The 26,234-nt window shown below is 53.5% G+C and overlaps 1 protein-coding gene across 2 annotated transcripts in view; it reads left to right on the top strand.

Annotated features, from left to right (window-relative positions):
• The first annotated feature begins 5,630 nt into the window (after positions 1–5,630).
• atp6v1ba (ATPase, H+ transporting, lysosomal, V1 subunit B, member a) overlaps positions 5,631–26,234 on the top strand; it is a 38,203-nt gene continuing 17,599 nt past the window's right edge. For both annotated transcript variants that reach the window (XR_003932639.1, XM_030106516.1), the window contains exons 1-7: positions 5,631–5,836; positions 21,189–21,244; positions 21,326–21,424; positions 22,394–22,487; positions 22,985–23,062; positions 23,236–23,375; positions 25,569–25,670. Coding sequence is in view for 1 of the 2 variants with exons in the window: in XM_030106516.1 (XP_029962376.1) it covers positions 5,728–5,836; positions 21,189–21,244; positions 21,326–21,424; positions 22,394–22,487; positions 22,985–23,062; positions 23,236–23,375; positions 25,569–25,670 (678 nt within the window). In the remaining variant the exon portion in view is untranslated. The remainder of the gene's footprint in view (positions 5,837–21,188; positions 21,245–21,325; positions 21,425–22,393; positions 22,488–22,984; positions 23,063–23,235; positions 23,376–25,568; positions 25,671–26,234) is intronic.

The following is a 26,234-nucleotide window of genomic DNA, read 5'->3' as shown; positions in this document are numbered from 1 at the left end:
TCACTACCAGCTATATTCTCCAGCAACAGTCCGTAGGACGCCCTCTGTCATGTCTGAATGCAGGTGCAGCAGCCGGTCGTCTGGAGCCTCGATATTATTTAAAGGAATGCTCTGAAGATTTTGGACCCACGCCCTTTCCCTATCATTGACAAAGTTAGACAAGCTCATAAATACCTTTCTTGTGTCTCTGCGTCCAGTGGCTGGTTCGCAGCTGTTAGCATCGTAGTTAGCTTAGCTCAATTTCTGGAAGTCAATAGGGAACAGAGCCGAACTGACGAATTGGACAAAATCCTCCTTCCAGTGGTCCAGGGGACGGCGTATTAGCACGTGAAGTAAATCCCAATGGTTATAAAACATTTTAAAAGAGTCCGGCTCTGTTCCCTATTGACTTCCAGCAATTGAGCTAAGCTAACTACGATGCTAAAAGCTGAGAACCAGCCACTGGACGCAGAGACACAAAAATTGTATTTATGTGCTTGTCGAACTTTGTCAATGATAGGGATAGGGCGAGGGTCCAAAATCTCCGGAGTATTCCTTTAAACACTGTCAAATCTATGCTCTCTTCCTTCTCTTCACTGCTTTTGTTTGCTTGTTCGTCTCCTTCTGTCTCGGTCTCTCTTCCTGTCTTTCTGCCCCCCTGCCAGCTCCAGCAGTACCATGTATCAGAACTCAAGATGAATAAAATAAAGTAGGAAGCCATGTTATCAAGAGCAGCTTTATGCAATAAGCTCCTCTTGGAAGAGCTAATCTTGTGCGATGGCGGCGAGCATGGACGCAGCGGCTACAAACTCTCCACATCAGGCCTCTGTTTCTGTCGTTTTTGTAAATCTCTTTTTCTTTTTCCTTACCTGTTCTTGCGCAGAAAACGTCAAAGCTTACCGAACATACAGCCATGAGCGGTTCATGACGTTTGGCGCCACTCAAAAGAAAAATATAACCTAAATGCTAAAGCTAAATTACAGTAAACTAACAAAGAATGTATGAGGCGGAGTTTAGTAGCGATCCAGCCTGCAGGGCCTGCAGCGGTGGTGGAGCAAGAGAGCTCCATCACAGGACACACACACACACACACACACACACACACACACACACACACACACACACACACACACATCTCAGCAAGGCCTTTCCCCTGTGAGCCCAGAGAAGTGACTGCGTTCAGCCGGGGTTTGATGAAGCTGTAGAGATCAGCTGATCGTGCAGCCGGTTTCCTGTTCATTACTTTACATTAGATGAGCGGCTGAAACAGAAAACCAGGACATGAAGAGGGTTTTCTTGTCCTCCGTCCCTGAAGCACCCGTCCTGACGTTACTCATCCTCCCAGCTGGATTTCGCCGCTCCAGCAGCCAGACCAGCAGCCGAGCCGGGGATGTGAGGCAAGCGGTAACCCTGTGGACCCCTCCTGAAGGACTCACGGGGGAAACTGGGCTTTCTAAAGCGAGGGCGCTGCTCCTGTAGGCAGGAGCCCTTCACTTGCATTAATCTGCTATTTTTTGCATGCGGCCTGAAACGTTTGGATGAGCTCTCTGGGGGCTGGCGGCGGCGGCGGCGGCGGCGGCGGCTCGGCGCTGCTTTCCACTCCAGCCTGTAGTGCTGTTCTGCTGTCAGAGAGCCGCGCCGGGCTCCACGTGACCAGCTGTGCCGCTGGCGCAGGGGTCGGGTTCAAAACCATCTTCAAACAGCCGCTTAGCAGCCATTGTGCGGGACGAGCTGCGTCAGATGAGAATGGATCAGAGCCTGGGCCGGCGGCACACAGCACAGCAGCGGTTTTAAGGGGAAAATGTCTGTAATCATGTCATTTTACCTGTCAGTCAGCGGCACGCTCGGCAGGACGCTGGGTGGCTGAGTGTGTGTGTGGTGTTCGTATGTGTGTGTGCGTGTGCGGGTCACACACACACACACACACACACACACACACACCTCTGGTATTAGAACAGCTGTTTTTAAGCTCTAATCGTTTCAGTCGGATCGAGGTTTCAGCATAATGTCATTACTGCAGGGAGATTCTCATGACTCAGGTGAGACGATGCTGTGAGTGTGTGTGTGTGTGTGTGTGTGTGTGTGTGTGTGTGTGTGTGTGTGTGTGTGTGCTTCATCCTGTATGGAAATGTGTTGCGCTGTGTCCCATCCAGACACGCTCAGAGACCAGTGCTGACGTTCCAACTGTGAGAGAACTCGGAGAGCGTCCATCGTCCGGCTGTCTGAGACTCTGCTGTGGCGGCCGGGGACGAAGCCGAGGGACGAGTCCCTCAGATGTCTTCGCCATCGGATCAGGCCTAAAATCAGTGTGGATGAAAAGTGAAACGTCGACGCATGAGGACGCTGGTCCTGAAACATGAGAGCATTTTAAAGATGAGGTGATTCACAGGGAAACGTTTCCTCCTGCCAGCCGAGGCGTCCTCCAGTCCAGGACGTGTTCATCTTCCTCCTGAGGAGTTCAGCGTGAGCTGCAGTGAGGCGTGGCAGGAGAAGGGTCCAGCCGGATGTCTGAAGTCGGGTTCACCCAGACTGATGAAGTCGGTTCACCCAGTGGACCTGGACACACCGTCCACCACGGACCGTCCAGCTGTGAGTGAAGAGGCTCCACAGCCTCTACTGATCTACTGTCCTCCAGGCAGTTCCATCTTTGTGAGCACTTAGTGCAGGGGTGGGGAATCCTGGCCCCTCCTGGCCCCTCCTGGCCCCTCCTGGTCCCTCCTGGCCCCTCCGGGTCCCTCCAGGTCCCTCCTGGTCCCTCCTGGCCCCTCCTGGTCATTCCCGGTCCCTCCGGGTCCCTCCTGGTCCCTCCGGGTCCCTCCTGGTCCCGGAGGACCTCCTCCCTGCAGGTTTCAGTGAGTCCTCGTTTGGCAGCTGCCAGCTGATTGGCTGTTGTCGGGGTTTCTGCAGAGCTCCATCAGGACACGTTCGTTAAACCGAGCTGTGGTGGAGCCAGGGCCACACTGAAAACATGCAGGACTCTGGCCCTCCAGGACCAGGACTGCCCAGCGCTGACCCCTGACCCCTGACCTGAGGTGGGACATGACCGGGTCCTGGCTTCATCGGCAGAGATGCAGAACAGAAGACCTTTCCTAGAGGTCCCTGGGCTCAGTGTGAAAAGACTGGACTGAAACGAGACTGACCAGTGCTGGACACGTTCAGGACTGTCAGCTGATCCAGAACACGGGAGAACAGAGAACCAGAGGAGTCAGCAGGAGGGCAGAAGGACGGACAGCTCGGGAAACCCCGCTCATGGGGGGCAGCGTGGTCCTCAGGCCCTGGAGGACCAACAAAACCAAACCTTTTCATGAACAACTGATCTGAAAAACCAAAAACACTGTAGAGGAGACGGGCTTCTCCCGGGGCAGCGGAGCTTCAGCCCAGCTGGACTTCTGGACTTCAGGGATTTGTCTTTTGACGCCACAGTGTTCAGCTGTGAAGGCTGACGTGTCCCTTCGCCCCGGCCTGAGCCTGGCCGCCGGAACCAGCTCGTTGTTGTGAATTCTTTGGGGTTTTTTTGCGTTTCATTTTGTTGTTTCTATTTATTTTTCTTCCATTTCAATCTGTTGAATGGAAAACATGACAGAAAGAAAACATTAAAAAGTGTGTTGCAAAAAAAAAGAAAAGAAGGTTTGGAGAAAAAGAAGGAAATGAAACTGAGCCAAAGAACGGCGGCCTGCATGGGAGGAGACTGACGGTTCAGGAACCATCAGCGTTCTCCAGCGTGGCTCTGCAGCGCCTCTGCAGCGCCTCCTCCAGCTCCAGGAGCATCATGCAGAAATAAACTATTTGGGTTTTGTTATTTCAAAAGTGGTCTCAAAAGAGCTAAATGAGGCAGAGCAGCCAGAGCAGAGCCATGTGCGACAAATGACAGCTGTACAGGGAAAAAACTAGGAAGATTAAAATGTTAGTCCAACTTTTTTTTCAGATAAAGACAAAAGGAAAGGAGGGAAAAAAGAGAAAACAAAAATGAAGAAGGGGAAAAGACAACAGAAGAATGATTAAAAGAAACAATGAAATTAAATGTTTTCAAAAAATGGCTTGTTCAGCTCAAACTGCTCAAACTGCTAACCTGCTGGGAAAACCCATCAAGACGGGAGAAGAAACATCTCTGAAAATGACAGCAAGGTAGCTTCCTGGCCTCAGTTTTGGGAGGGGAACTATTTCTGTTTTTACTTTCTCTACATTTCAGTCACTTGCTGGAGAATCCTGAAGAGGGCTGCTCTGGTCTTAAAGGCTGCAGACTGTTAACGGGAACGCGTCTCTGATATTTAAAGGAGGAAAAGAAGGGATTTGAACCGGAAGTGGAGGAGGAGGTCTGGACGCTCAGACCGTCGGCCTCCTGCGGCCAAAACCTCCAGAGTGGAGGTCAGAGGGACGAGTGGGGCTGAGCTGCTCCCAGCAGGACTCCTGCTCCAGGGGACTGGACCCGAGGAAGACCACCCAGACCACAATCCCACCAGACTGGACCCGAGGAAGACCACCCAGACCGCAATCCCACCACACTGGACCCCAGGAAGACCACCCAGACCGCAATCCCACCACACTGGACCCGAGGAAGACCACCCACACCGCAATCCCACCAGACTGGACCCGAGGAAGACCACCCAGACCGCAATCCCACCAGACTGGACCCGAGGAAGACCACCCAGACCGCAATCCCACCAGACTGGACCTGATCAGACCAGACTGGACCCCAGGAAGACCACCCAGACCGCAATCCCACCACACTGGACCCCAGGAAGACCACCCAGACCGCAATCCCACCACACTGGACCCGAGGAAGACCACCCAGACCGCAATCCCACCAGACTGGACCCGAGGAAGACCACCCAGACCGCAATCCCACCAGACTGGACCCGATCAGACCAGACTGGACCCCAGGAAAACCACCCAGACCGCAATCCCACCAGACTGGATGCGAGGTAGACCGGCAAGAGGGGAGACGGGGGGGCGAGCGATGCCAAGCAGTGCACAGCGGTGTCAGAGCGGCGGAACACAGAACGACAGGTCTTTGCACTACTGTTCAAAGACGTGTGTGTGTGTGTGTGTGTGTGTGTGTGTGTGTGTGTGTGTGTGTGTGTGTGTGTGTGTGTGTGTGTGCATCAGGATGGTCTTTCATACAGACACTAGACGGTCTAGTTCTCTAGCTTCCATCAGACAGAGTATGAAGGTACTTTGTTGAACATGAAATAATCCCTGAGAAGAAAATGAAAACTTTTTAGTGGACTTATTTCACATTGCCGTGCTGTTCTGCGTCGCGTCTGAGTGGAAGAACCATTATCACCATCACTATTTAATCCCAAGATTTTAATGTTATTTTCATGCTACGGATCGTTAAAGAGAGATACTGAAAGAAACATGTTGATCAAACTTTGACAGGCTTTTTTTGCCTTTCTGTCTTGGTTATGAGAGATTTTATACACTGAATAAATAATAAGAACACTTGTAAGTGTTTTTTTTTTCTTCATATCCCTCAGCAGGAGCCAGATTGAGTAAATTTGAATGATAAGAAATTGTGAGGCCTGGCAACGTCTCTATTCTTTAATGACAATGAAAATCTGCTCCTTCAAACTATCTTTATCGACACACTGACAGCGCGTCCCCGCGCTGCTGCACGGGTCCTGCGCGCACCCGTTTGAGCGCGTCCCCGCACCCCCTGCAGTCACGTGACCCGCTCCGCTGTCATCCTGCTGCCGCGGCTAGCTGAGCTCCGACCCGCTTCAGAAACCTGCTCCTCTCTGCTCCACGATGGCGACGCTGGTGGCCAACAGGGCGATGGACGTGAACGGGCTGGCCGGCGCGGCGCGGACCCACACCCAGGCCGTGACCAGGAATTACATCTCCCAGCCCAGGCTGAGTACGTGCTAACTCTAGCTGCTAGCCGCTAGCCGAGGCGAAGCCGTGGTGCGTTCACTTACACAGGCACGGTGGGACATGTCACGGGTTTATCATGTGACGCCTGTAATCTGAGAGTTTAACGATTTTTTTCATCTTTATTTATCAACATGGTCAAACTTAAAAAGTAGAAAAAATATTTGTTTTGGCCAATAAGTGGTTTCTGTTAACGCTGCTCATGATGTGGCTTCTGTCTTATTCCAGAAAGTTAGCTTGGAGTCCTCCGTTTGAATTAATGAACGTCTTGTATTCAGATTTCTCTCGTGATAACTCCTGATAAGAAGTGATGATCCGTGATAACCTGTCCCGTTCAAACACTGAAGCAGGAGTTTCATGCTTACATGGATTTTTCTGTTTTCCTACGGACCTGAACGCACCGTAGTGATGCAGTCCTTTTAGCTACACAAGCTAACAGGCCAGACACGACAAACAGCGAGCTATATTTATATAACAATGTGTTGTCGCTGCTTAAACACAGCTGATCATTCCTGTCTGAAGGTGTGTGTAATGTGTGTGTATCCTTGCGGAATCACCTTGTCGTCGGTGTCAAACAGCGAAGCTAACCAGCTGCTAGCTAGACGCTGCGTCTTTCCCAGATTCCCAACATTTCTCACTGCAGCTCCAGTATGACTGGTATTAGATATACGTGCTGTCAAATCGTGTCTGAATGTGTGTGGATGTGAAGTGTCGGTACAGCGGGACTCCGGTAAATGTGAGCGTACCAGCTGTATGTGCGTGTGCGTGTGCGCAGTGATCAGCTGAGGGAATGAATGGGGCTCCGTGTGAAGGATCTGGAAGGTGTTTAAAGCTGAACTGTCGCCGTCCTCCGGTGGTTTTCACGGCTAGGCGGTGGAGTTTAGCAGTTTTCGGCTCCTTTGGGCAGTCTTGGGCCGCTTTAGGCCCGCTGTGGCGCTCAGGCTGTGACAGATGGAGGATCTGTCATGTGACCGGATCACATGACTGCTGCTGCTGCTGCTGCTGCTGGGACGTGTCTCCTCTCAGCTCTTCCCACTGGAAATCAGTTCACTCTCCTCATCCTTCAACAGGATGTTCTTGACAGGAGCTTGGCTTGGTAGCTTTCATTTGAAAACGTTGGTTTAGTTTTTCTAATGTGTTTTGGGAAGTGTTGTTACTCCACTTTAACCCTTTTGGTGTCAAAATGGGATGATAAATGAAGCATTGAAGGCGTATTATTGACAGTGCACGTGAATGAAGCAGTCGGAGAGGCTCTGGCATGTTCACCAGCCTTTCTCGCTGGTGTGTGACGCTGGTCCCCAAATCCTGACCCCTTTTAGGGAAACATTACAGTCAAACACCGCTGCACTTCTTCTTTTTTTAACTGGAGCTTTGACACAGATTCAGCTTTAAACTGACGAATTAACATAAAACAGAAAAATTCACCAACAGTTTAATTAAAGTGCTTCATGTCCTCCAGTTTGTGCGTCGTCACATTTCAGTTGTTGACACTCAGGGCTCTTGAGGTTTGTTCCACAACGCTTCTCTGAGCAGAAATAGCTTTTAAAAGACAAACCGAGAGAACAGCCCAGAACTGAATGTTAGTGGTGTCAAACTAAAAACAAGACTTTGGTTCTATTCTTGAAAACGCCAAATGTTGCCGCTGTTCTGAGCCCCGTGTCGCCGCCGGGCCCCGTGTCGCCGCCGGGCCCCGTGTCGCCAGGTCTCACTGGGACTTTGAGGTGTTTCAACACCAGAACTTGAACCATGAAACCAGTCAGGTGAGGCTACTTAGCTGTTCCTCTGAGCAGTGCTAGAAGCAGCGCTGACTAAAAGCCTCTCTGCAAACGGGAAGGAAATGACTTAATGGAGCTCAGGCCATCGGAGAGCCGAGCGCACGAGGCAGCGCGTGATAAAACCTTCCAAAAAAACATCCCGCTTCACAAATTCTCTCATTTAGTCTCCAGGAGGAGCCGGGCTCTCTTCTCTCATCAAACACATTACCAGGCTGCAGCCGTCCGTTCTCCTGACGAGGCTGCAATTTGCAGCCAGACCATCATCTCAAGAATCGCTCAGCCAGCCGTGCTTCCAGCGACCCTCTGCCCCGCCGCCTTCGCCTCTGCACTGCTTCCTCCCAACAACCTGTCCTCCAGATCTGGCTTTCTGAGCCCCAGAGACATGCAGAAGAACGGGGTTAATGTCTGTGAATTATTCAGACCGAACGCGTCAAAAAACGTGAGAAGTTGAACGCGCGTCAATTTTGAGGTCCGACACTGAACAACGCCGGACCCCCGAGGACACGCGGCGAGTCTGTGGTGGGAAGGAGGGCTGGTTGTAAGTGCATCTCTTCCGGTCCCCGCCCCCTGACCTACGTCACCATGGAGACGCTCTCTGATTGGTTTGCCGCAAAAACGCCGCGTCAAAAGTTCAGATTTCCCAGCTTCAGCGTTGGCCGCAAAACCGCGCCGCCGACGCCAGAACGCCCTGATGCGATGTGAAAACGCGCCGTAACAACGCGTCTGACATGCCGCCGGGATTTTGACGCGTTCCCCGTTGTTTTTCAGTTATATTCGGATACAAAAACGCAGACATCATTTGGCGGTGTGAACGGGCCTTTTGATTTAGTCCAGAAGAGGAAATATTTTCATGAGTGCTTCAGTGTGACGGATGTTCTCCATCAGCTGGATTAAAGGTTTATTCAAAACTAGTTAACCGGTGTTAAAAAAAAAAAAAAAAGAAAGATATTCAGCAACAGGTGGTGTAAATATGTCCGTCTGGAGCCTTTCATCTCAGTCTTCAACAACCATCATTTTTCAACTCGGCTGCAGCTGGAGGCCGTTTATGCCCACAGCACTCTGGACGTTAGCATTTAGCATGTAGCATTTAGCATGGTCCTAGTGAGATTCACTCTACATCTTCAGAAACGTCCTGACGTGAAGCAGATGTTTGAGCGCCTTCAACGTGTCAGACTAACCTGAGCGTAGCTAGCTAGCTAAAGGTAAACACTGAGTGGATCCGCTTCAGAAAGATTTCTGATGCGATTGTTCGAGGTGGTCTACACTGATCAATAATCCGCTGTCAGGCGTTGTTTATATGAGACACGGAGCGGATTAAACCGGGGATTGTTGGTTCAGCCATGGGTTCCCTCGTACGTAGTGATGTGATGATGTGACAGGAAGCAGGAAGCAGAAGAACTGGACCGTGGCTGAGAAACACTTTGTAATAAAAACGCTGAGAGAACAAACCCTGGAGAGGAGAGATGGAGCCAGTTGTTGAAAGAGCTCGGTGGTAAACTACCACCGCCTGGTGTTCTCATTTAACTGGTTCCCATGGTAACGAGTGACGGATTCCTGTAGACACATGCTGGAAGCACTAGATGTTAAAACCAGACTCACAGAAGACTCTGAACTGATAAATTTACTGGAACTGTAGTAAACCGGCGTTCACTAGAACCATTACAAGTTTCAGTCGGGTTTTCAACATCTGTTGGTCACAAGTTAACACAGACACCAGTTAATCTGAAACACCGGCAGGCGGGGCGGAGATGTGGCGCCGGGCGGGGGAGGAGCTCTCTGAGCAGCGTCTCCTGGAGACGATGGGACATTATTGATCAGATAAACTCTGCTGGGCTCTGAGGACGGCTGCTGCAGAGAGGACGACCTGGAAACCCCCGGACAGACTTGGTTCTCACGTCACGGGACGCTGCATGATCCGCTCCACCAGGACTGATCAGGATCGGTTTGTCTGCCGTCCAGGCATACACGAGTTTATACCATTGTTTTTAGTGGGCCGTCAGCCCGGTGTGGCTGCTGTCAGGACAGACTGGACGCTGCAGGACGGCGTTGATCCTCAGTCCTCACTGACTCGTCCTGTGGAAGAGGACGGCCTTCAGTCAATCAGGAGGAATAAATCCTTTTTCCTCTCAGCCACTCATGAACCGATGGACCAAGGTTACTTTCATACAGTCTATCTAAAACCCGTTGGAGTAGATTCCTGGAAGCGGCTCCGCTGTGATTCTGTGTTTTCTGGACACTTTCAAACACTTTCCGTCTCATTTTCTGTCCAGAATTGATGAAGTGCAGCATGAAATGAGATTTAAACACAGACGTGAAGCAGCCTGATCGGTGGGTTTAGTCACGTGGAGGAGGCGTGAGCCGGCGTCCCCGGGAGGTTAACGCCGGCGCCGCACGGCGAGCCGCCAGACATCCAAGAGTCTGTAAGATCAGGATGTGGAGCGGGTTTTCACTCTGGAGCTGCGAGAGAAGCAGCGTCTGAAAAGCAGGAAAATAAACAAATCCCCACATTCCTCATCAGACCAAGTCTTTTCTTTTAAGAGGCCTTTGTCTCTCTCATGTCAAATGCGACAAAAGCTATTAGCCCACGAAATGGCTCGCCTTTGTTTTAGTGGTGCATTCTGTCATTTAGTGCTATGAAAAGACATGGAGCAAGGCACTATACTTCTTTGTGAGGATTTAATTATTGGTAATAATGTAGTCACGATAAACAAATGTCTCATCTGTCACGAGGAAAGTCATTTCTATAAAATCAATGTTATTTTTGTAACACTTCTATAATCCACATTCTAATTAGGCCCGAGCAGCGGGCCTGTCAGAGGAGCGAGCGAGGCTGCGCCGTGGGCGTCTGCCTTTCTTCTCATCACAGCGTTCAGATGTAGGCTAAGGATTTGACACCGTTCCCGTCGCCGTGAACAGACACCGGTGGCGTCCGCCGGCCGACCGCCTCGCCTCGCCTCACCTCACTTCCTGCCCGTTTTGGAGAAGTGTCAGTTTCCGGTCAGGCGCCGTCCACGTGAGCCCGGCGCCGCCGGCCGCCTTGTGCGTTCCGTCAGTAGAACGTTGGACGGCTGTTCTCTGGACATGAGAGCGGAGGGACCGGGGTCCCTGCCCGAGTCCCCGGCGCCGGCCGGGTTCCCACGGCTCTCTCTCTAAACGGCCTCCGCCCTCGACCCCGCTGCCCACGGGCAGAGCGTCGGTTCCATTCCCCCGCCGGTGCTCCAGCTGGAGTAGCCGGGTACCTGTGGGGTTAAAAGCCCGCTGCAGCGCCACGCCGTGCCGCGGTGGGCCGAGGCCGGCCCTGATTGGCTGGCGGCTGTGTGTGACCCCCTGCCAGCTCAAAACGCTTTTATTTATTCTGAAAGTTGTTTGTCATTTGTTAACAAAATACCCAAGTTGGCCTTCATCTGTCTGCTGCGCTTCAGCGGTACAGAGCGCTCTCTCTCTCTCTCTCTCTCTCTCTCTCTCTCGTTGAAAGCACAAAGCACTTTCTGCTGCCTGCAGAGGAAAAATGTGAATTTGTCCTGTTGTATCCAAAACATTTCAACTGTGTGTGTTTCTCTCTTTTTTTCATTCCTCAAATAAAGTAGGAAGAAAAAAGAGGAAATGTCCTGTTGGAAAGTCTTGACCTGATAATGGCTAGTATTACTTCTTTTTTTCCCTCCATTTAGCACATTCTGCTGTGTTTTTCTGTTTTGAAGGTTTCCATTCAGCCTGGATGACAAAGACAGATGAGCTCTAAAGTGCCGGCGGCGCATTGTTCCTGTTTTCACAGGAAGCAGGCGGCGTTCTGACGGCTGATGGTTCCTTCTGTGGATCGGAGACGTGACGGATTAGAACCAGGTGTTTTAACATCCGACCCGAGCCGCTAGAGGACTCCACCGTCACCAGGGAATTCAACCACCAACCCTGCAGTCAGTCGTCCCACACTGTGACCAGTGTTGAAATAAACAGTCCGCGGCCACTAGGTGTCACTGTTTGACCACAGAGAGCAGCTACGGCCCGGAAACGGCAGCGTTACTGCTGGACCGGGCCCGTCTCCGGGTCAGACCGGGTCAGACCGGGCCTGTCTCCGGGTCAGACCGGGTCAGACCGGGCCCGTCTCCGGGTCAGACCGGGTCAGACCGGGCCCGTCTCCGGGTCAGACCGGGTCAGACCGGGCCCGTCTCCGGGTCAGACCGGGTCAGACCGGGCCCGTCTCCGGGTCAGACCGGGTCAGACCGGGCCCGTCTCCGGGTCAGACCGGGTCAGACCGGGCCCGTCTCCGGGTCAGACCGGGCCCGTCTCCGGGTCAGACCGGGCCTGTCTCTGGGTCAGACCGGGTCAGACCGGGTCAGACTGGGCCCGTCTCCGGGTCAGACCGGGCCCGTCTCCGGGTCAGACCGGGCCCGTCTCCGGGTCAGACCGGGCCCGTCTCCGGGTCAGACCGGGTCTTTCTCGAGGTCAGACCGGGATCACAGGGGGCGTTTGGGACCACCAGAGGCGTTTTCAGCAGATCCAGTCAGTCAGCAGCCGTGAAGCATGTCGCTTCTTCAAATCGTAAAGCATCAGCTGTCATTTATTACATTTTCAGCTCATGGAGCCATTTTTAGAGAATTTTCTGTGTATGTTTTTTTTTTTTTGTCCTAAATTAGAATTGTGTGGTATGTCAGGCAGTCTCATTTATTATAATATTCGCCAATTGCGATAATATTCACTGTAATATTCACGATTACAGTGAATTAGTTACTGTATTGGCCCGAATATAGTACGACTCTGATTATAAGACGACCCCTGTTTTTTTCTAATATCGTTTTGTGAAAATAGAAATATGTTGAAGACAATAAGGATTCTCATAAATAACGTTTTATTGTACAATTATTTAAACTCAAAAACTCACAACTAAGATAACATTTCATGTGATTCAAAATAAAAAAAATACTACTGCAGTATTAAATAAAAAATATATTCTCTTTCTCAAAATAGGCAACAATTAAGAGCCTCAAAGGTTCAATAACTGCATTAATGATGTAAATAACTTTATAACCATCAAACTCCAGTTCTGTTCAGCTTCATGAACATGAATAATTCAGCCTCCTGGATGCTGGGTTCAGTCTGGCCTGTAGAGAACAGTTCTTCAGAGAGGAAGCAGCAGGTTTCAGCTGCTCTGAGCTTTTATTACTTTCTCCTGAAGGCTGTAAAACTGAAACCAACCAGATAAACATAGAAGTGAACAAACACACAAGATGCTTCACAACATACATCACTGTCTGAAAACAACAAGTCAGTATTTAAAATCAAAGCCGCTAGCTCAATGCTAACTATTAATGGAAACGCCGTTGACATGCTAACGGAATTAGCATCTGCGCTGAAACTTCAAACTGACAAACTCACAAGTATCAGTTCCGCCTCCATCCTGAACATCAGCTAAGTATACTCGAGTACTGACAGGCAGATATTCTGGATGCTGTTTGAAATGAAGCTTAGAAAAACCAGCAGCAGCCACACTGCTCAGTCTTCTTCTCTCACTGCTGCAGGCTGACACTCTGTCCAGCTCACTAGCTCCCCCTAACGGGGGGCGGAGCCACTGCATGGAGCAGAGGCAGGACAGCTCCCCGGGACTCTGGCTCCATCCAGTCCTCCATCAGAGCACCACCCTATTTTTGAGAAAACCATTCCTGGAAGAAAATATCGTCTTATATTTGGGCCAATGCGGTATTTTACCCACAAAGTTGCATAAAACGCAGAATGTGACGCGCCAGCAGCAGCAGCAGCAGCAGCAGCAGCAGCAGCCTCGCTCCCCCTGCCGTTTCCTCTGGCCTCGGCTGGACGGTTAGCGAGGCTAGGCTCATAGCATGGAGGGCAAGGAGACCCTGGTGCCAGGGCACCGCTGTGGGTGCATTTCGGTTTAAAGTTCAGTGATAAGGGAGAGCCCGGTGACGTGGAGGAAGCCATGTGGAAGGAGCGCTGGTGAGAAGCGCTAACACACTAAAGCGAATTATAATATAGTAGAATATAAAGAAGAATATAAAGAAGAAAAAAACAAGCAATATATTCGTCAATCGCGATTTGTCTGACAATTAATCGTCTCCAAAAATTCCTAATCGTGGCAGCCCTGGTGGTGTGCAGATAAAGTCAAGCTGCAGCAACGTGTTCCTTTATTTTGAGGTGACTGAGGCTCAGTCTGCCCTGAAGCCGCTGGGCAGGGCAGCAGTGGGCTCTCCTCTCCAGCTGTTCCTGTTCTCGCTGGTTGCCGTGTGACTCTGAGTTCAGGGTGATTCACTCTAACCAGGAACAGGAGCTTTATTCACACAGCCAGCCACAACATTATGACCAGGCGCCGCGATAAAGACTCATCACAAACAATAAATACAAACATTTTGTCCATTTGCGCGAGCGTTACCTTTTTTCTAAAGGTTTTTTTTTTTTTTTCCAAAGTGAAATTATGACTTCCAAAAAAACATACAGATACAAATACCGTCTATGCTGTCAGCATTTATTAACTCCACAGAAGACAGTAAACGCACACAGTAGTCATCATCCGGGAAGAATTCGCCGCCGGGCTGCTACATTCCTGACGCTTCTCTGTGTTCTCCTGGTTTCTGCTTCTGGGCGGCTCGTCGGCCTGACCATCCACTTCCTGTCTCTTCAGGATGGATTCTGTCGCTGTTCGCTGTGTGTTTTAGTTGGACATCAATGCTTTCTTGTGGTCTTCACTGCCGTTAGTTTTTCTCAGGTGTGTGAACGTATCAGGATCAGCTGATGTTCAACACTTCACAATTGGATCGGATGGCTGAAACTGATTGGGACATCCCTAATTAGTGTGTGTGTGTGTGTGTGTGTGTGTGTGTGTGTGTGTGTGTGTGTGTGTGTGTGTGTGTGTGTGTGTGTGTGTGTGTGTGTGTGTGTGTGTGTGTGTGTGTGTGTGTGTGTGTGTGTGTGTGTGTGTTGAGGTAATTAGCATTGGGGTGTCCAGTGGGACTGTGGGAATCCCTTGAAGTAGAGGCTAAGACGTAATTGTGAGGCAGCTCATCACAGCAGCTTTGTAGCGCTGGTTTATTGTCGGCGCCCCCAGCTCCGACCGCCCCCCCTCCCCTCCGGCCCCCCGTCTTTCAGCTGGGAAATTGAATTGTGTTGGAATGCTCTGTGCCTCTTTTCTCTGGCACTTGAATGGGCTCTTTAGTATTTCACACCAAGGTGTCCTTCAGGGTGCGAGGTCAGGCTACCAAAACAGCTTCTAGTGGCGGATTAGGACCAATTAACATCTTTGTACACAAAGGGCTCTGGCAGCTGAACGGGCTGCGGGGTGACCCGCACGGCTGCTGCATGCCAAGCCGGGGGACCGCCGCACTTCAGCTGAAGTAGCAAAAGAGGGGTGGAGAAAGTTTTCCAAACCTAATGGGAAATGTTGCTACTTCACACCTCATGAACATATAGCCCATTGAGCCGTCGTTACCGCTGAAATGAGAGAGCACGCCACTTTCTCTAAAATCACCATTTACACGTAAGAGGGGACTGCGAACCGTCCCGTCTTTTCTTTCTCTTTTATATAAAGATGGCCCACTATATAGGACCCGGGCGAGGCCTTTAATCCCGCTGCGACTGTTCACGCACATATCACACACACTTCAGCCCGCTCCATACACCGTCGTCCAGAGAGCAGCGCCGCCGCCGCACATGGCAGCATGGCCGCTCTATGCTAATCTTGTTTTGAATGAGAATTTAAACAGTGTGAAACGCCCTGGTCCTGGACCGGGTCCTGTGTGAAACACCCTGGTCCTGGACCGGGTCCTGTGTGAAACACCCTGGTCCTGGACCGGGTCCTGTGTGAAACACCCTGGTCCTGGACCGGGTCCTGTGTGAAACACCCTGGTCCTGGACCGGGTCCTGTGTGAAACACCCTGGTCCTGGACCGGGTCCTGTGTGAAACACCCTGGTCCTGGACCGGGTCCTGCGTGAAACACCCTGGTCCTGGACCGGGTCCTGTGTGAAACACCCTGGTCCTGGACCGGGTCCTGCGTGAAACACCCTGGTCCTGGACCGGGTCCTGTGTGAAACACCCTGGTCCTGGACCGGGTCCTGTGTGAAACACCCTGGTCCTGGACCGGGTCCTGCGTGAAACACCCTGGTCCTGGACCGGGTCCTGTGTGAAACACCCTGGTCCTGGACCGGGTCCTGCGTGAAACACCCTGGTCCTGGACCGGGTCCTGTGTGAAACACCCTGGTCCTGGACCAGGTCCTGCCTGAAACACCCTGGTCCTGGACCGGGTCCTGTGTGAAACACCCTGGTCCTGGACCGGGTCCTGCGTGAAACACCCTGGTCCTGGACCGGGTCCTGCATGAAACACCCTGGTCCTGGACCGGGTCCTGCATGAAACACCCTGGTCCTGGACCGGGTCCTGCATGAAACACCCTGGTCCTGGACCGAGTCCTGTGTGAAACACCCTGGTCCTGGACCGGGTCCTGTGTGAAACACCCTGGTCCTGGACCGGGTCCTGTGTGAAACACCCTGGTCCTGGACCGGGTCCTGTGTGAAACACCCTGGTCCTGGACCGGGTCCTGTGTGAAACACCCTGGTCCTGGACCGGGTCCTGTATGAAACACCCTGGTCCTGGACCGGGTCCTGCATGAAACACCCTGGTCCTGGACCGGGTCCTGCGTGAAACACCCTGGTCCTGGACCGGGTCCTGCATGAAACACCCTGGTCCTGGACCGGGTCCTGTGTGAAACACCCTGGTCCTGGACCGGGTCCTGTGTGAAACACCCTGGTCCTGGACCGGGTCCTGTGTGAAACACCCTGGTCCTGGACCGGGTCCTGCATGAAAGACCCTGGTCCTGGACCGGGTCCTGCGTGAAACACCCTGGTCCTGGACCGGGTCCTGCATTAACAGTCCTGCAGACATGTGGTTCTGATCCGAAGCGTCTTGAAGCCGCCGCCGGCCCCGGTCTTGTCCTGCAGACAGCCTGGATGTCCAGTCCTGGATCGGTCCGTTGTGGCTCAGAGAGTCCTTGGTTCAGGTCTCGGGGGTTCTCCCGGCTCCGGGTCCGGGCCCCCCCTGTCCCGGGGGAATGGAGGAAGCGAGTCTTGAAGAGTGTTCTGCAGGCTCCTTGTTGCGGCGGACTTATGGATTTCTGAGGGGCTCCTGTATAATTATTTGGCCCAATTTTCCGCGCTCCATTATTATTATCATCGCTCTTCAGTAAATAGCCATATGTATCTCTTTTGAGGCCCGTGGGCAATTTCCAGGCTAAGTGTAGCTATTAAGTCCTTTTATAAACATGGACGAGCTGCCATTTATGTGTGTGTGTGTGTGGGGGGGGGGGATCATAAACATAATGTTGTGAAAATTTGATGGAATTTTCATTAAAAGCATTATTTGCTGCGGGCCGGGGAGGCTGCCGGAGTGTTTTCCTCGCCTGAGAACTGGAGTCTGGAATGCAGACGTGTTCGTGGTGAAGGTTTATTTCCCCTGATCCCATCTGTGTGGGAGAAATCGGTAAGATCTGCTGTGGAACCTCACCCAGCCTCTGAAAGAGCAGTCAGACAACAATGAATAAAAATCAAGTGATTCGAGGAGTGAAATCAATTGGATTTGATCATTTCTGGCTCCTCTCGGCGCCGCTCTGGAGTGTGTGACATTAACGGGCAATTACAGCTCATTATGGATTCATCCCTCACAGCAGGGCGCCACATCCACTCACTCCAAAAAGCATCGCGCCGTCGGACCCACGGATTCCGCCGCCGCCGAGTGGGAGAAGCAGCCAGGCCGCTTTGGTTGCCATGGCGACAGGGATGAGGAGGCTGTCGGCTAGGTGTTCACGCCGCGGCCGTTCTGCCGGAGTCGGGAAATCATTGTGCTGTGAAACGGCTTCTCCTCTGCAGTCCCTCCTCCCTGTCCTCCACCCTGTCCTCCGCCCTGTCCTCCACCCTGTCCTCCGCCCTGTCCTCCACCCTGTCCTCCACCCTGTCCTCCTCCCTGTCCTCCACCCTGTCCTCCACCCTGTCCTCCGCCCTGTCCTCCACCCTGCCCTCCTCCCTGTCCTCCCTGTCCTCCACCCTGTCCTCCACCCTGTCCTCACTGTCCTCCCTGTCCTCCCTGTCCTCACTGTCCTCCCTGTCCTCCCTGTCCTCCCTGTCCTCCCTGTCCTCCACCCTGTCCTCCCTGTCCTCCACCCTGTCCTCCACCCTGTCCTCCCTGTCCTCCCTGTCCGCCCTGTCCGCCCTGTCCTCCGCCCTGTCCTCCGCCCTGTCCTCCGCCCTGTCCTCCGCCCTGTCCTCACTGTCCTCCCTGTCCTCCCTGTCCTCCCTGTCCTTCGCCCTGTCCACCCTGTCCTCCCTGTCCTCCCTGTCCTTCGCCCTGTCCTCCCTGTCCTCCTCCCTGTCCTCCCTGTCCTCCCTGTCCTTCGCCCTGTCCTCCCTGTCCTCCACCCTGTCCTCCCTGTCCTTCGCCCTGTCCACCCTGTCCTCCACCCTGTCCTCCCTGTCCTTCGCCCTGTCCACCCTGTCCTCCCTGTCCTCCCTGTCCTCCGCCCTGTCCTCACTGTCCTCCCTGTCCTCCCTGTCCTCCACCCTGTCCTCCCTGTCCTTCGCCCTGTCCACCCTGTCCTCCCTGTCCTCCCTGTCCTTCGCCCTGTCCTCACTGTCCTCCCTGTCCTCACTGTCCTCCCTGTCCTCCCTGTCCTCCACCCTGTCCACCCTGTCCTCCACCCTGTCCACCCTGTCCTCCCTGTCCTCCACCCTGTCCTCACTGTCCTCCCTGTCCTCCCTGTCCTCCCTGTCCTTCGCCCTGTCCCCATTAATTTGATCACTAACTGAATGATGCTCTTGTCTGAAGCTGTTAGCTGCTAGCTAGCGGCTAGCGTGAGGAGACGGCAGCGCTCCTCTCCACCTGGCTCGCTTCACTTCCTGAAGCTGGATTCTCACTGGGACCATGCTACATGCTACATGCTACATGCTACATGCTACATGTGGCACAAACAGCCTCCAGCTGCAGCAGTTTAAAATGTGATGGTTGATGAAGATTGAGATAAAAAGCTCCAGACGCGTCTGAACACACACCTCTGGTTCCTGGAAGAGTTTGAATATCGGCGCTGGTCCAAAGCTTTGACTGCTTCAGTCTTTCTGAAATGCTTCTGCATTCGGCTGACGCTTCAGCGGAAGGCTTTCTTCCTTCAGACATTTTTACTGGTTACATTGTGACGCGGTGTATTTCCTATGTTGTGTCCAGACGTTGTGTGTTGTGTGTGTAGTCGCTGTTAGCTGATTATCGTCTTTAAATCTGGCGACGCCTCGCAGAAGGAGTCCTCAGGTGGAGGAGTGTAAGCCCTGCAGCTGCAGCCTGCAGCTGCCTTGCCGCTCATGGCGGGCTGACGGTTATTTAAACCACGTGTTGGAGTGTGTGTGTTTGTGCCAGCACATCATTAAAGCACAAACTGGGCGCCTCTCATTGGTAAATGAGGTAAGCAAAGGTTACAGCAGCCGCGGCATCGCTGCACAAGGCCGGCGTGGAAGAGAGATGTGTGTGTGACAGCTTGAGTCATTCAGCGCGCCGGGCCCTGAAGCAAGAACTGAGATAAAGGCTGTTTAGAGTAAAACTCATTTTGCTTTGGAGAGCAAAATATTTTCTGGGTATTTAGGCTGCCCTTGGTTTTTATCATCACACTTGAGCCATTTTTATCGTGCTCTTTCAACAGCCTGCAGCCCCCTCCCTCCTACACACACACACACACACACACGCACACACACACACAATGGAGGGCGCCGTGCAGGTGTGTGTGGGAAATGGCTGTGCTACTGTAGTGCATTGACAGGTTATTTTGTTGGCCCCTGCCTAATTAGTGGCATAGTGGACGCCCCCCGCCGGGCTTCAGTGCTCCGTGTTGGTGGCAGTCTGCTCTAATTCCCGGCGCCTTTGATATCGGCCCCGGACTGACGGTTCACACAGAGAGGAGCGCCGGAGCAGGATAGAAAGCCCCGCCCCCCTCCTGCCCCCTGTCTCAGCATTTTACCCCCCCAGGGCTGCAGATGTGCCGTGTTGAATGAAGCGTGATCGATTGGGCCTCAGCAGCAGCATCTCCCAATGCTGGGTGGGGAGCCTGGCGGCGCCTCACCGCCGTCCCCGGTGGCGCCTCACCGCCGTCCCCGGTGGCTCCTCACCGCCGTCCCCGGTGGCTCCTCACCGCCGTCCCCGGTGGCTCCTCGTCCCCGGTGGCTCCTCACCGCCGTCCCCGGTGGCTCCTCGTCCCCGGTGGCGCCGGCGGCCTCGGCCACTCGTTCTTCCTCCTGCTGAGCTGAAGTGCTGAAAATGACTTGTGGCGTCTGCCCGTGAAGCCACTGCTGGTATTTAAGAGTTCAACCAGCCTTTATCAGCTGGGATCGATTTTCCAGATGGACACAGTGTCAACATCCTGGAAAGCAGTAAGGGGGCGTTTTGGCCTGCAGGTGCTCCGAATACAGCGTTACATTAAGATACATTACAACCGTGAGCGGAGTCCTTCCCAGCCCCACAGCCAGCGCTGGCTTCATCCCTACAGCGTCTGCACCTTCTGCAGAGACTTCCCTCCTCCTCTTATAGATTATCTGATATTTCGAGGAGGAGATTTGACAGATGTAGCAGACGGACGTTGTGGGACAGCAGCTCGTGTCCTGGCTCAGCGTTGTGATCCACCTCGGCTGAGTTCATGCTCCAGCTGTTAAACATCCCTCTGTGACGGCTCTCAGCTGAGCAGCCGTCCTTTGTTTTGAAGTCCAGTGTTCTTCTGAAAGCTTCAGAGATGAACTGATCAATGGGAGAAAACACAATGAGCAGCATTCTCCTTTTCTCGCTGGAGCTGCTCCCAGACTGGAGGCTTTTTTAGCCGTTTGCAGACGCTCTCTCCACAGCAAGTCCCCATAATGAAGACTTGGCTCAAGTATTGCAGGTGATTGAATGACTGGATTTCCTGGAGTAACCATCACAGCTCTCTCTTTTTTTTTGTCATAAAACCAACTTTCCACAGATTGAGGAGTGAAGTTTGAAGCTTTGCGGACTTGAATTCTCGTCTTGAAGGCTCTGCCCGCTCGTTTCACCATCCTCAGTGTTATTTAGGAAGAAAGGGTGCCTTTACGCGGCGGCGGTGGAAGGGTTCTCGCGGAGCCCGGAAGCAAATGGCAGTGTGCTGGTAATGCCGGCGGAGGGAGATGGCGCGGCGTTGTGGCTTCCTTCTGCAGCGCCGCTCTCCTTCCAGCACATCCTCCACTCTGATTACGCTCTAATGTTAGGGAAGCTTCCCACTAACCTTCATCAATGATGACCCTTGTGTTTGTGAGTCTGGGACGCCGCCGCGCCGCGCGCCTCTGTAATTGGACATAACATGTGCATTTCCTGCATTTCTGCCGTGACATTTGCCTGCCGTTGACATTTGGGCGCGGGAGTGCTCCAGAGCCGTTAAAACCGGAGCGTGAAAGGTCAGCTGATTATGAGGCGTCTGCTTACGCCCGGCCGGACGCGGAGATGGGATTATTGAATGTTTCGCCTGTTATTGTCATGTCCTGTAGCCTGTCGGGACGGAGACAGGACTGAACTCCGCCTCTCTCCTGTCTTTCAGCTTACTCCACCGTGTCGGGGGTGAACGGACCGCTGGTGATCCTGGATAACGTGAAGGTGAGTCCAGAGCCGGCGGAGGCCGCCACACCCGGCGCTCTGCCAGCGGGACGCTCAGGAGGCTGAACGCTTCCGCTGCAGTTTCCCAGATACGCCGAGATCGTCCACCTGACGCTGCCGGACGGCACCAAGAGGAGCGGCCAGGTCCTGGAGGTGATCGGAACCAAGGCCGTGGTTCAGGTGAGGCTTCTGGGCCGCGCCTGCTGACTCTGTGGGTCGAAGCGGTCCAAGTGAGGCGTGAGCCTCATCCGTCAGTCACAACATAAAGCAACCATCAACAATGAAAATGAGCAGCGCTGACGGAATTTCATAGCTCCTTCAGTAAGAACACGGACACCAACAGGGACTTCCTGTGTTTTCAGAGCTGTGTTGACCTGTAGAGGTTAGGAACGACGGAAGCTGGCCTGCTTCAGGCTCGGACTCGTCTTCCTGTGAAGTCCCGCAGCAGCCGGGCCTGCTGCGTTCGGTTTGAGTGTTTCTTATGAAGAGATCTTATTTTGTAAAGGGAGTATCAGCCAGGCTCGCTGGGAAAACCGCTAGCGGGAACCGTCTGGCTAAACTTGAGCTGAGTGTGTCAGCTGCCAGAGGCAGCAGGGAAACCCAAAAGCATGATGGTACCGTTTGTGATTGAGCCGACGCTGCAGACTCCGCCCCTTTTATTGACGGACAGATAATTGCATAGGCAGCGCAAAATTCCAAGATGGCGCACATTTCTGGGTGGACAGCCTGGATTTTGTGGTCACTTCTTGGAATTTCGCGTAGCCAGCACTGAGAGACTGTAATGTCATTCTGCAGGTGTACAACGAACCCGACAAGTAGCAGCAGTGCAGATTAATAGGAAGTACTCCCACAAAAATACAGAACAGTAATAAGAAGCATCGAAGCGCCATATACAGACATAATGAAGTGGTCAGCGCTGCTGAAGGGGTCCAGTGTTTACGTAGGGTTCTTATTGTGAAAAGTGTGTGGTCTGGAGAGTGTATACCCCGAACGTCATGCTAGTGTCACAAAGGGAGACGTGGTCCAGGCGGGTTGGAAGGGGGAACCTTCAGCGGTGTGGAGTCATCCGGCGCTGCGTCCAGCTCCTCCTCTGCAGACCGGCGGCGTGACGGCAACACGCCGCCGGCTGAAGCTCCTGTCTTCACCCAGGTGTTCGAAGGAACGTCCGGCATCGACGCCAAGAAGACGGCCTGCGAGTTCACCGGCGACATCCTGCGCACGCCGGTGTCGGAGGACATGCTGGGTATGAGTTCCAGCTCCGCTCACCACTTCATCCGCTCAGAAAAACCTCCGTGATCGTAGATTCACCGGGACTGTCAGTCAGCGCTGTAAACAACGCCGAATAAAAGATTTTATTTGGATGTTTTTGAACGTCTACATCCATGTGATTATCTCAGTACAGCACAAGGTCACATACATTCAGACAGAAGCAGAAAGTAAACCCGCTTTTGTTCCTGAAGCATCATTAAGCTCGTCCGTGAATTTCTAATCGCTCGTACTTGTTACTTGCAGACTCGACAAGAGCCATCACGCCGCTCTCCTGGCTCCTCTGAAGAGTCTGACACCAGCAGAATAGATCAGATGTGTTTAGGAGTGTCATCTAATGAATTTCATTGTCCTGCTGTTTTTACTAATTATCTTTGAATTAACTTCTGCATCAATCAGATGGTAGCTTTCTTTTTCCCAGCTCAGCTGCTCACTCTCTCTCTCCCTCTCTGTCTCCCGGTGTCTCTCTCTCAGGACGGGTTTTTAACGGCTCGGGGAAGCCCATCGACCGCGGGCCCAGCGTGCTGGCCGAGGACTACCTGGACATCATGGGTAAGGCTGGACATCAGCACATGGCAGCAGAAAGCCGCGGGTTGCCAGATCTGGGCCTCTGCGGAAGCTCATGTTAAAACTGCAGAACAGACCCCCGGACTGCTGACCACTGCACCACCGTGTCCCCCGTCAGTCGGTGTTTAACCAGGTTTTCCCGTCTCCGTGCCGTCCAGGTCAGCCCATCAACCCCCAGTGCCGCATCTACCCCGAGGAGATGATCCAGACCGGCATCTCGGCCATCGACGGCATGAACAGCATCGCCAGAGGCCAGAAGATCCCCATCTTCTCTGCTGCTGGGCTGCCGCACAACGAGGTGAGGCCCCGGCGGCGGCGGCGGCGGCGCGGCCGCGCTGTAGGACCTGACACCGTCATTCTGAGTCGGGTCTTTCCACAGTGTCACATGAGCAGATCTCACTTCCTGTCTGGGCCGAGTCTGGGGACCAGCACGGCTTCATGACTCACTGTTCCTACTGAGAATTTAACAAGCGTCCGGGATTCCCCTCCTGAAATATCCGTGCTGGGTGCAGTTCTGAGGGGGGGGTGTAGACCGGGACCTGGACCCGGACCCGGTTCAGCCAGACCAGCAGGTGCACCGGTTCCTGCAGTCCTCCACCACATGGGGCCGCCGTCTGCTGTTTCCTGTCAGTTTGGATTTAAACAGGACGTGTTTGAAATGGTCCCAAGGCAAAAAAAAAATAATATGAAACAAACAGAACTGTTCCATTGTTGAGTATTATTGATTGATTCAATCTTTTGAAGCACTCTGCTACAATTGAGGTTTGTTCAGTGAAAGGCCGCTGGCTGTTCTTTGTGCTCTTCAGCTGGAAGGAGGAGGAGAAGCGGTTTATTTAGAAACCGCCGCCGACCTCCGTATTCTTCTCCTCACTCCTGCAGGCCCCTCCATGTCGGCGCTCAGGGACGGAATTTAATGCTGTTAATGTGGCGCAGTGGAAAACCATTGTCACAGTGGAGGAGCGCTGTCTCTCGCTCGCTCCCTCTCTCTTTCGGGAGATGTTTTGATGGCCCCTAAAAACGCATTTTCAAAGTTGCCATGGCAACGTCTCATTGAGAGAACAGACAGTTTTAACTTCTGTCAACTTCAGGATGATAACTGAGAAGTTCCAGCGTAACGAGAGGTTGTGATTAAAACCAGCAGCCGCTCCTCCGGCGGAAAACAGAACTGAAGGTTTTATACAAGTACAAGTGGTGGTGACCGAGAGCGTCTGCAGGAGAACCCGAGGAGCGTCTGCAGGAGAACCCGAGGAGCGTCTGCAGGAGAACCCGAGGAGCGTCTGCAGGAGAACCCGAGGAACGTCTGCAGGAGAACCCGAGGAGCGTCTGCAGGAGAACCCGAGGAACGTCTGCAGGAGAACCCGAGGAGCGTCTGCAGGAGAACCCGAGGAGCGTCTGCAGGAGAACCCGAGGAGCGTCTGCAGGAGAACCCGAGGAGCGTCTGCAGGAGAACCCGAGGAGCGTCTGCAGGAGAACCCGAGGAACGTCTGCAGGAGAACCCGAGGAGCGTCTGCAGGAGAACCCGAGGAACGTCTGCAGGAGAACCCGAGGAGCGTCTGCAGGAGAACCCGAGGAGCGTCTGCAGGAGAACCCGAGGAGCGTCTGCAGGAGAACCCGAGGAGCGTCTGCAGGAGAACCCGAGGAGCGTCTGCAGGAGAACCCGAGAAACGTCTGCAGGAGAACCCGAGGAGCGTCTGCAGGAGAACCCGAGGAGCGTCTGCAGGAGAACCCGAGGAACGTCTGCAGGAGAACCCGAGGAGCGTCTGCAGGAGAACCCGAGGAGCGTCTGCAGGAGAACCCGAGGAACGTCTGCAGGAGAACCCGAGGAGCGTCTGCAGGAGAACCCGAGGAGCGTCTGCAGGAGAACCCGAGGAGCGTCTGCAGGAGAACCCGAGGAGCGTCTGCAGGAGAACCCGAGGAGCGTCTGCAGGAGAACCCGAGAAACGTCTGCAGGAGAACCCGAGGAGCGTCTGCAGGAGAACCCGAGGAGCGTCTGCAGGAGAACCCGAGGAGCGTCTGCAGGAGAACCCGAGGAACGTCTGCAGGAGAACCCGAGGAGCGTCTGCAGGAGAACCCGAGGAGCGTCTGCAGGAGAACCCAAGGAACGTCTGCAGGAGAACCCAAGGAACGTCTGCAGGAGAACCCGAGGAGCGTCTGCAGGAGAACCCGAGGAACAGAAGTTGATAATAAGTTCCTGGGGTCTGGACCTGATGCGGTCCGGGCTCCAGGAGCCCCCCTTGGCCCTGGGGGAGGGCTCCTGGAGTCTGGACCTGATGCGGTCCGGGCTCCAGGAGCCCCCCTTGGCCCTGGGGGAGGGCTCCTGGAGTCTGGTCCTGATGCGGTCCGGGCTCCGGGAGCCCCCCTTGCTCTGGGTATGTTTGGATGCAGGACGGTTGAGTGGACAGACGTCTTTAGAATGCAGTAGGGACGGCTGGGTGTGGACAGCTTCCTGGGCGTGTCTTCATGTTGTCCCTGCTGTGTCTCCTGCTCCCAGATTGCTGCTCAGATCTGTCGCCAGGCCGGCCTGGTGCAGAAATCCAAGGATGTGATGGACTACAGCGCCGACAACTTCGCCATTGTGTTCGCAGCCATGGGGGTAAGCGGCATTCAGCCTTTCAAAGCCCATCTGTGGCTCTAATCCCCCTCTTAACCCTGACGTGACACCCCGCTCCGCTCCCCGCCCCGCGCCCGTCTTTATTCACCAGGTGATTCAGCCGCAAAGCCCCTCGTTACTTCTGCACCTCTGAGCATATCCCTCAGCCATGTAGACAGCTTCCTCATTCAACAGGCGGCCGTATCAGGTTCTCTGCTCCTCAGCTGCTTGACCTGCTCCCAGCACACACACACACACACACACACACACACACACACACACACACACACACACACGCCATTAATCCACACTCGCTCTGGTTAGTCTAACAGCACAGCTGTCCAGAAGGCCTGAAACACGTCGGCATGAATCTTCAGCAGGGACAGGGAGCGAGCTGGACACAGCAGGTCCTTGCTGACGTGGTTTAATGAGAGCTCTGGTTTTCAGTCCGCTCCTGCCTGGCCTGGACTCCTTCCTCTTCACAGGAACAACAGCCGTCCAGCCTCCATGTTTCATTAGGAGTCTTTAAATCCGAGGCTGGTGCAGGGGTTTCCGTCACCGCACACA

Source organism: Salarias fasciatus, chromosome 13, assembly GCF_902148845.1.
Source record: "Salarias fasciatus chromosome 13, fSalaFa1.1, whole genome shotgun sequence".
NCBI classification, from domain to species: Eukaryota; Metazoa; Chordata; class Actinopteri; order Blenniiformes; family Blenniidae; genus Salarias; species Salarias fasciatus.
The sequence above is the reverse complement of the archived record's forward strand: the minus strand, read 5'-3'. Positions and strand labels throughout refer to the sequence as shown.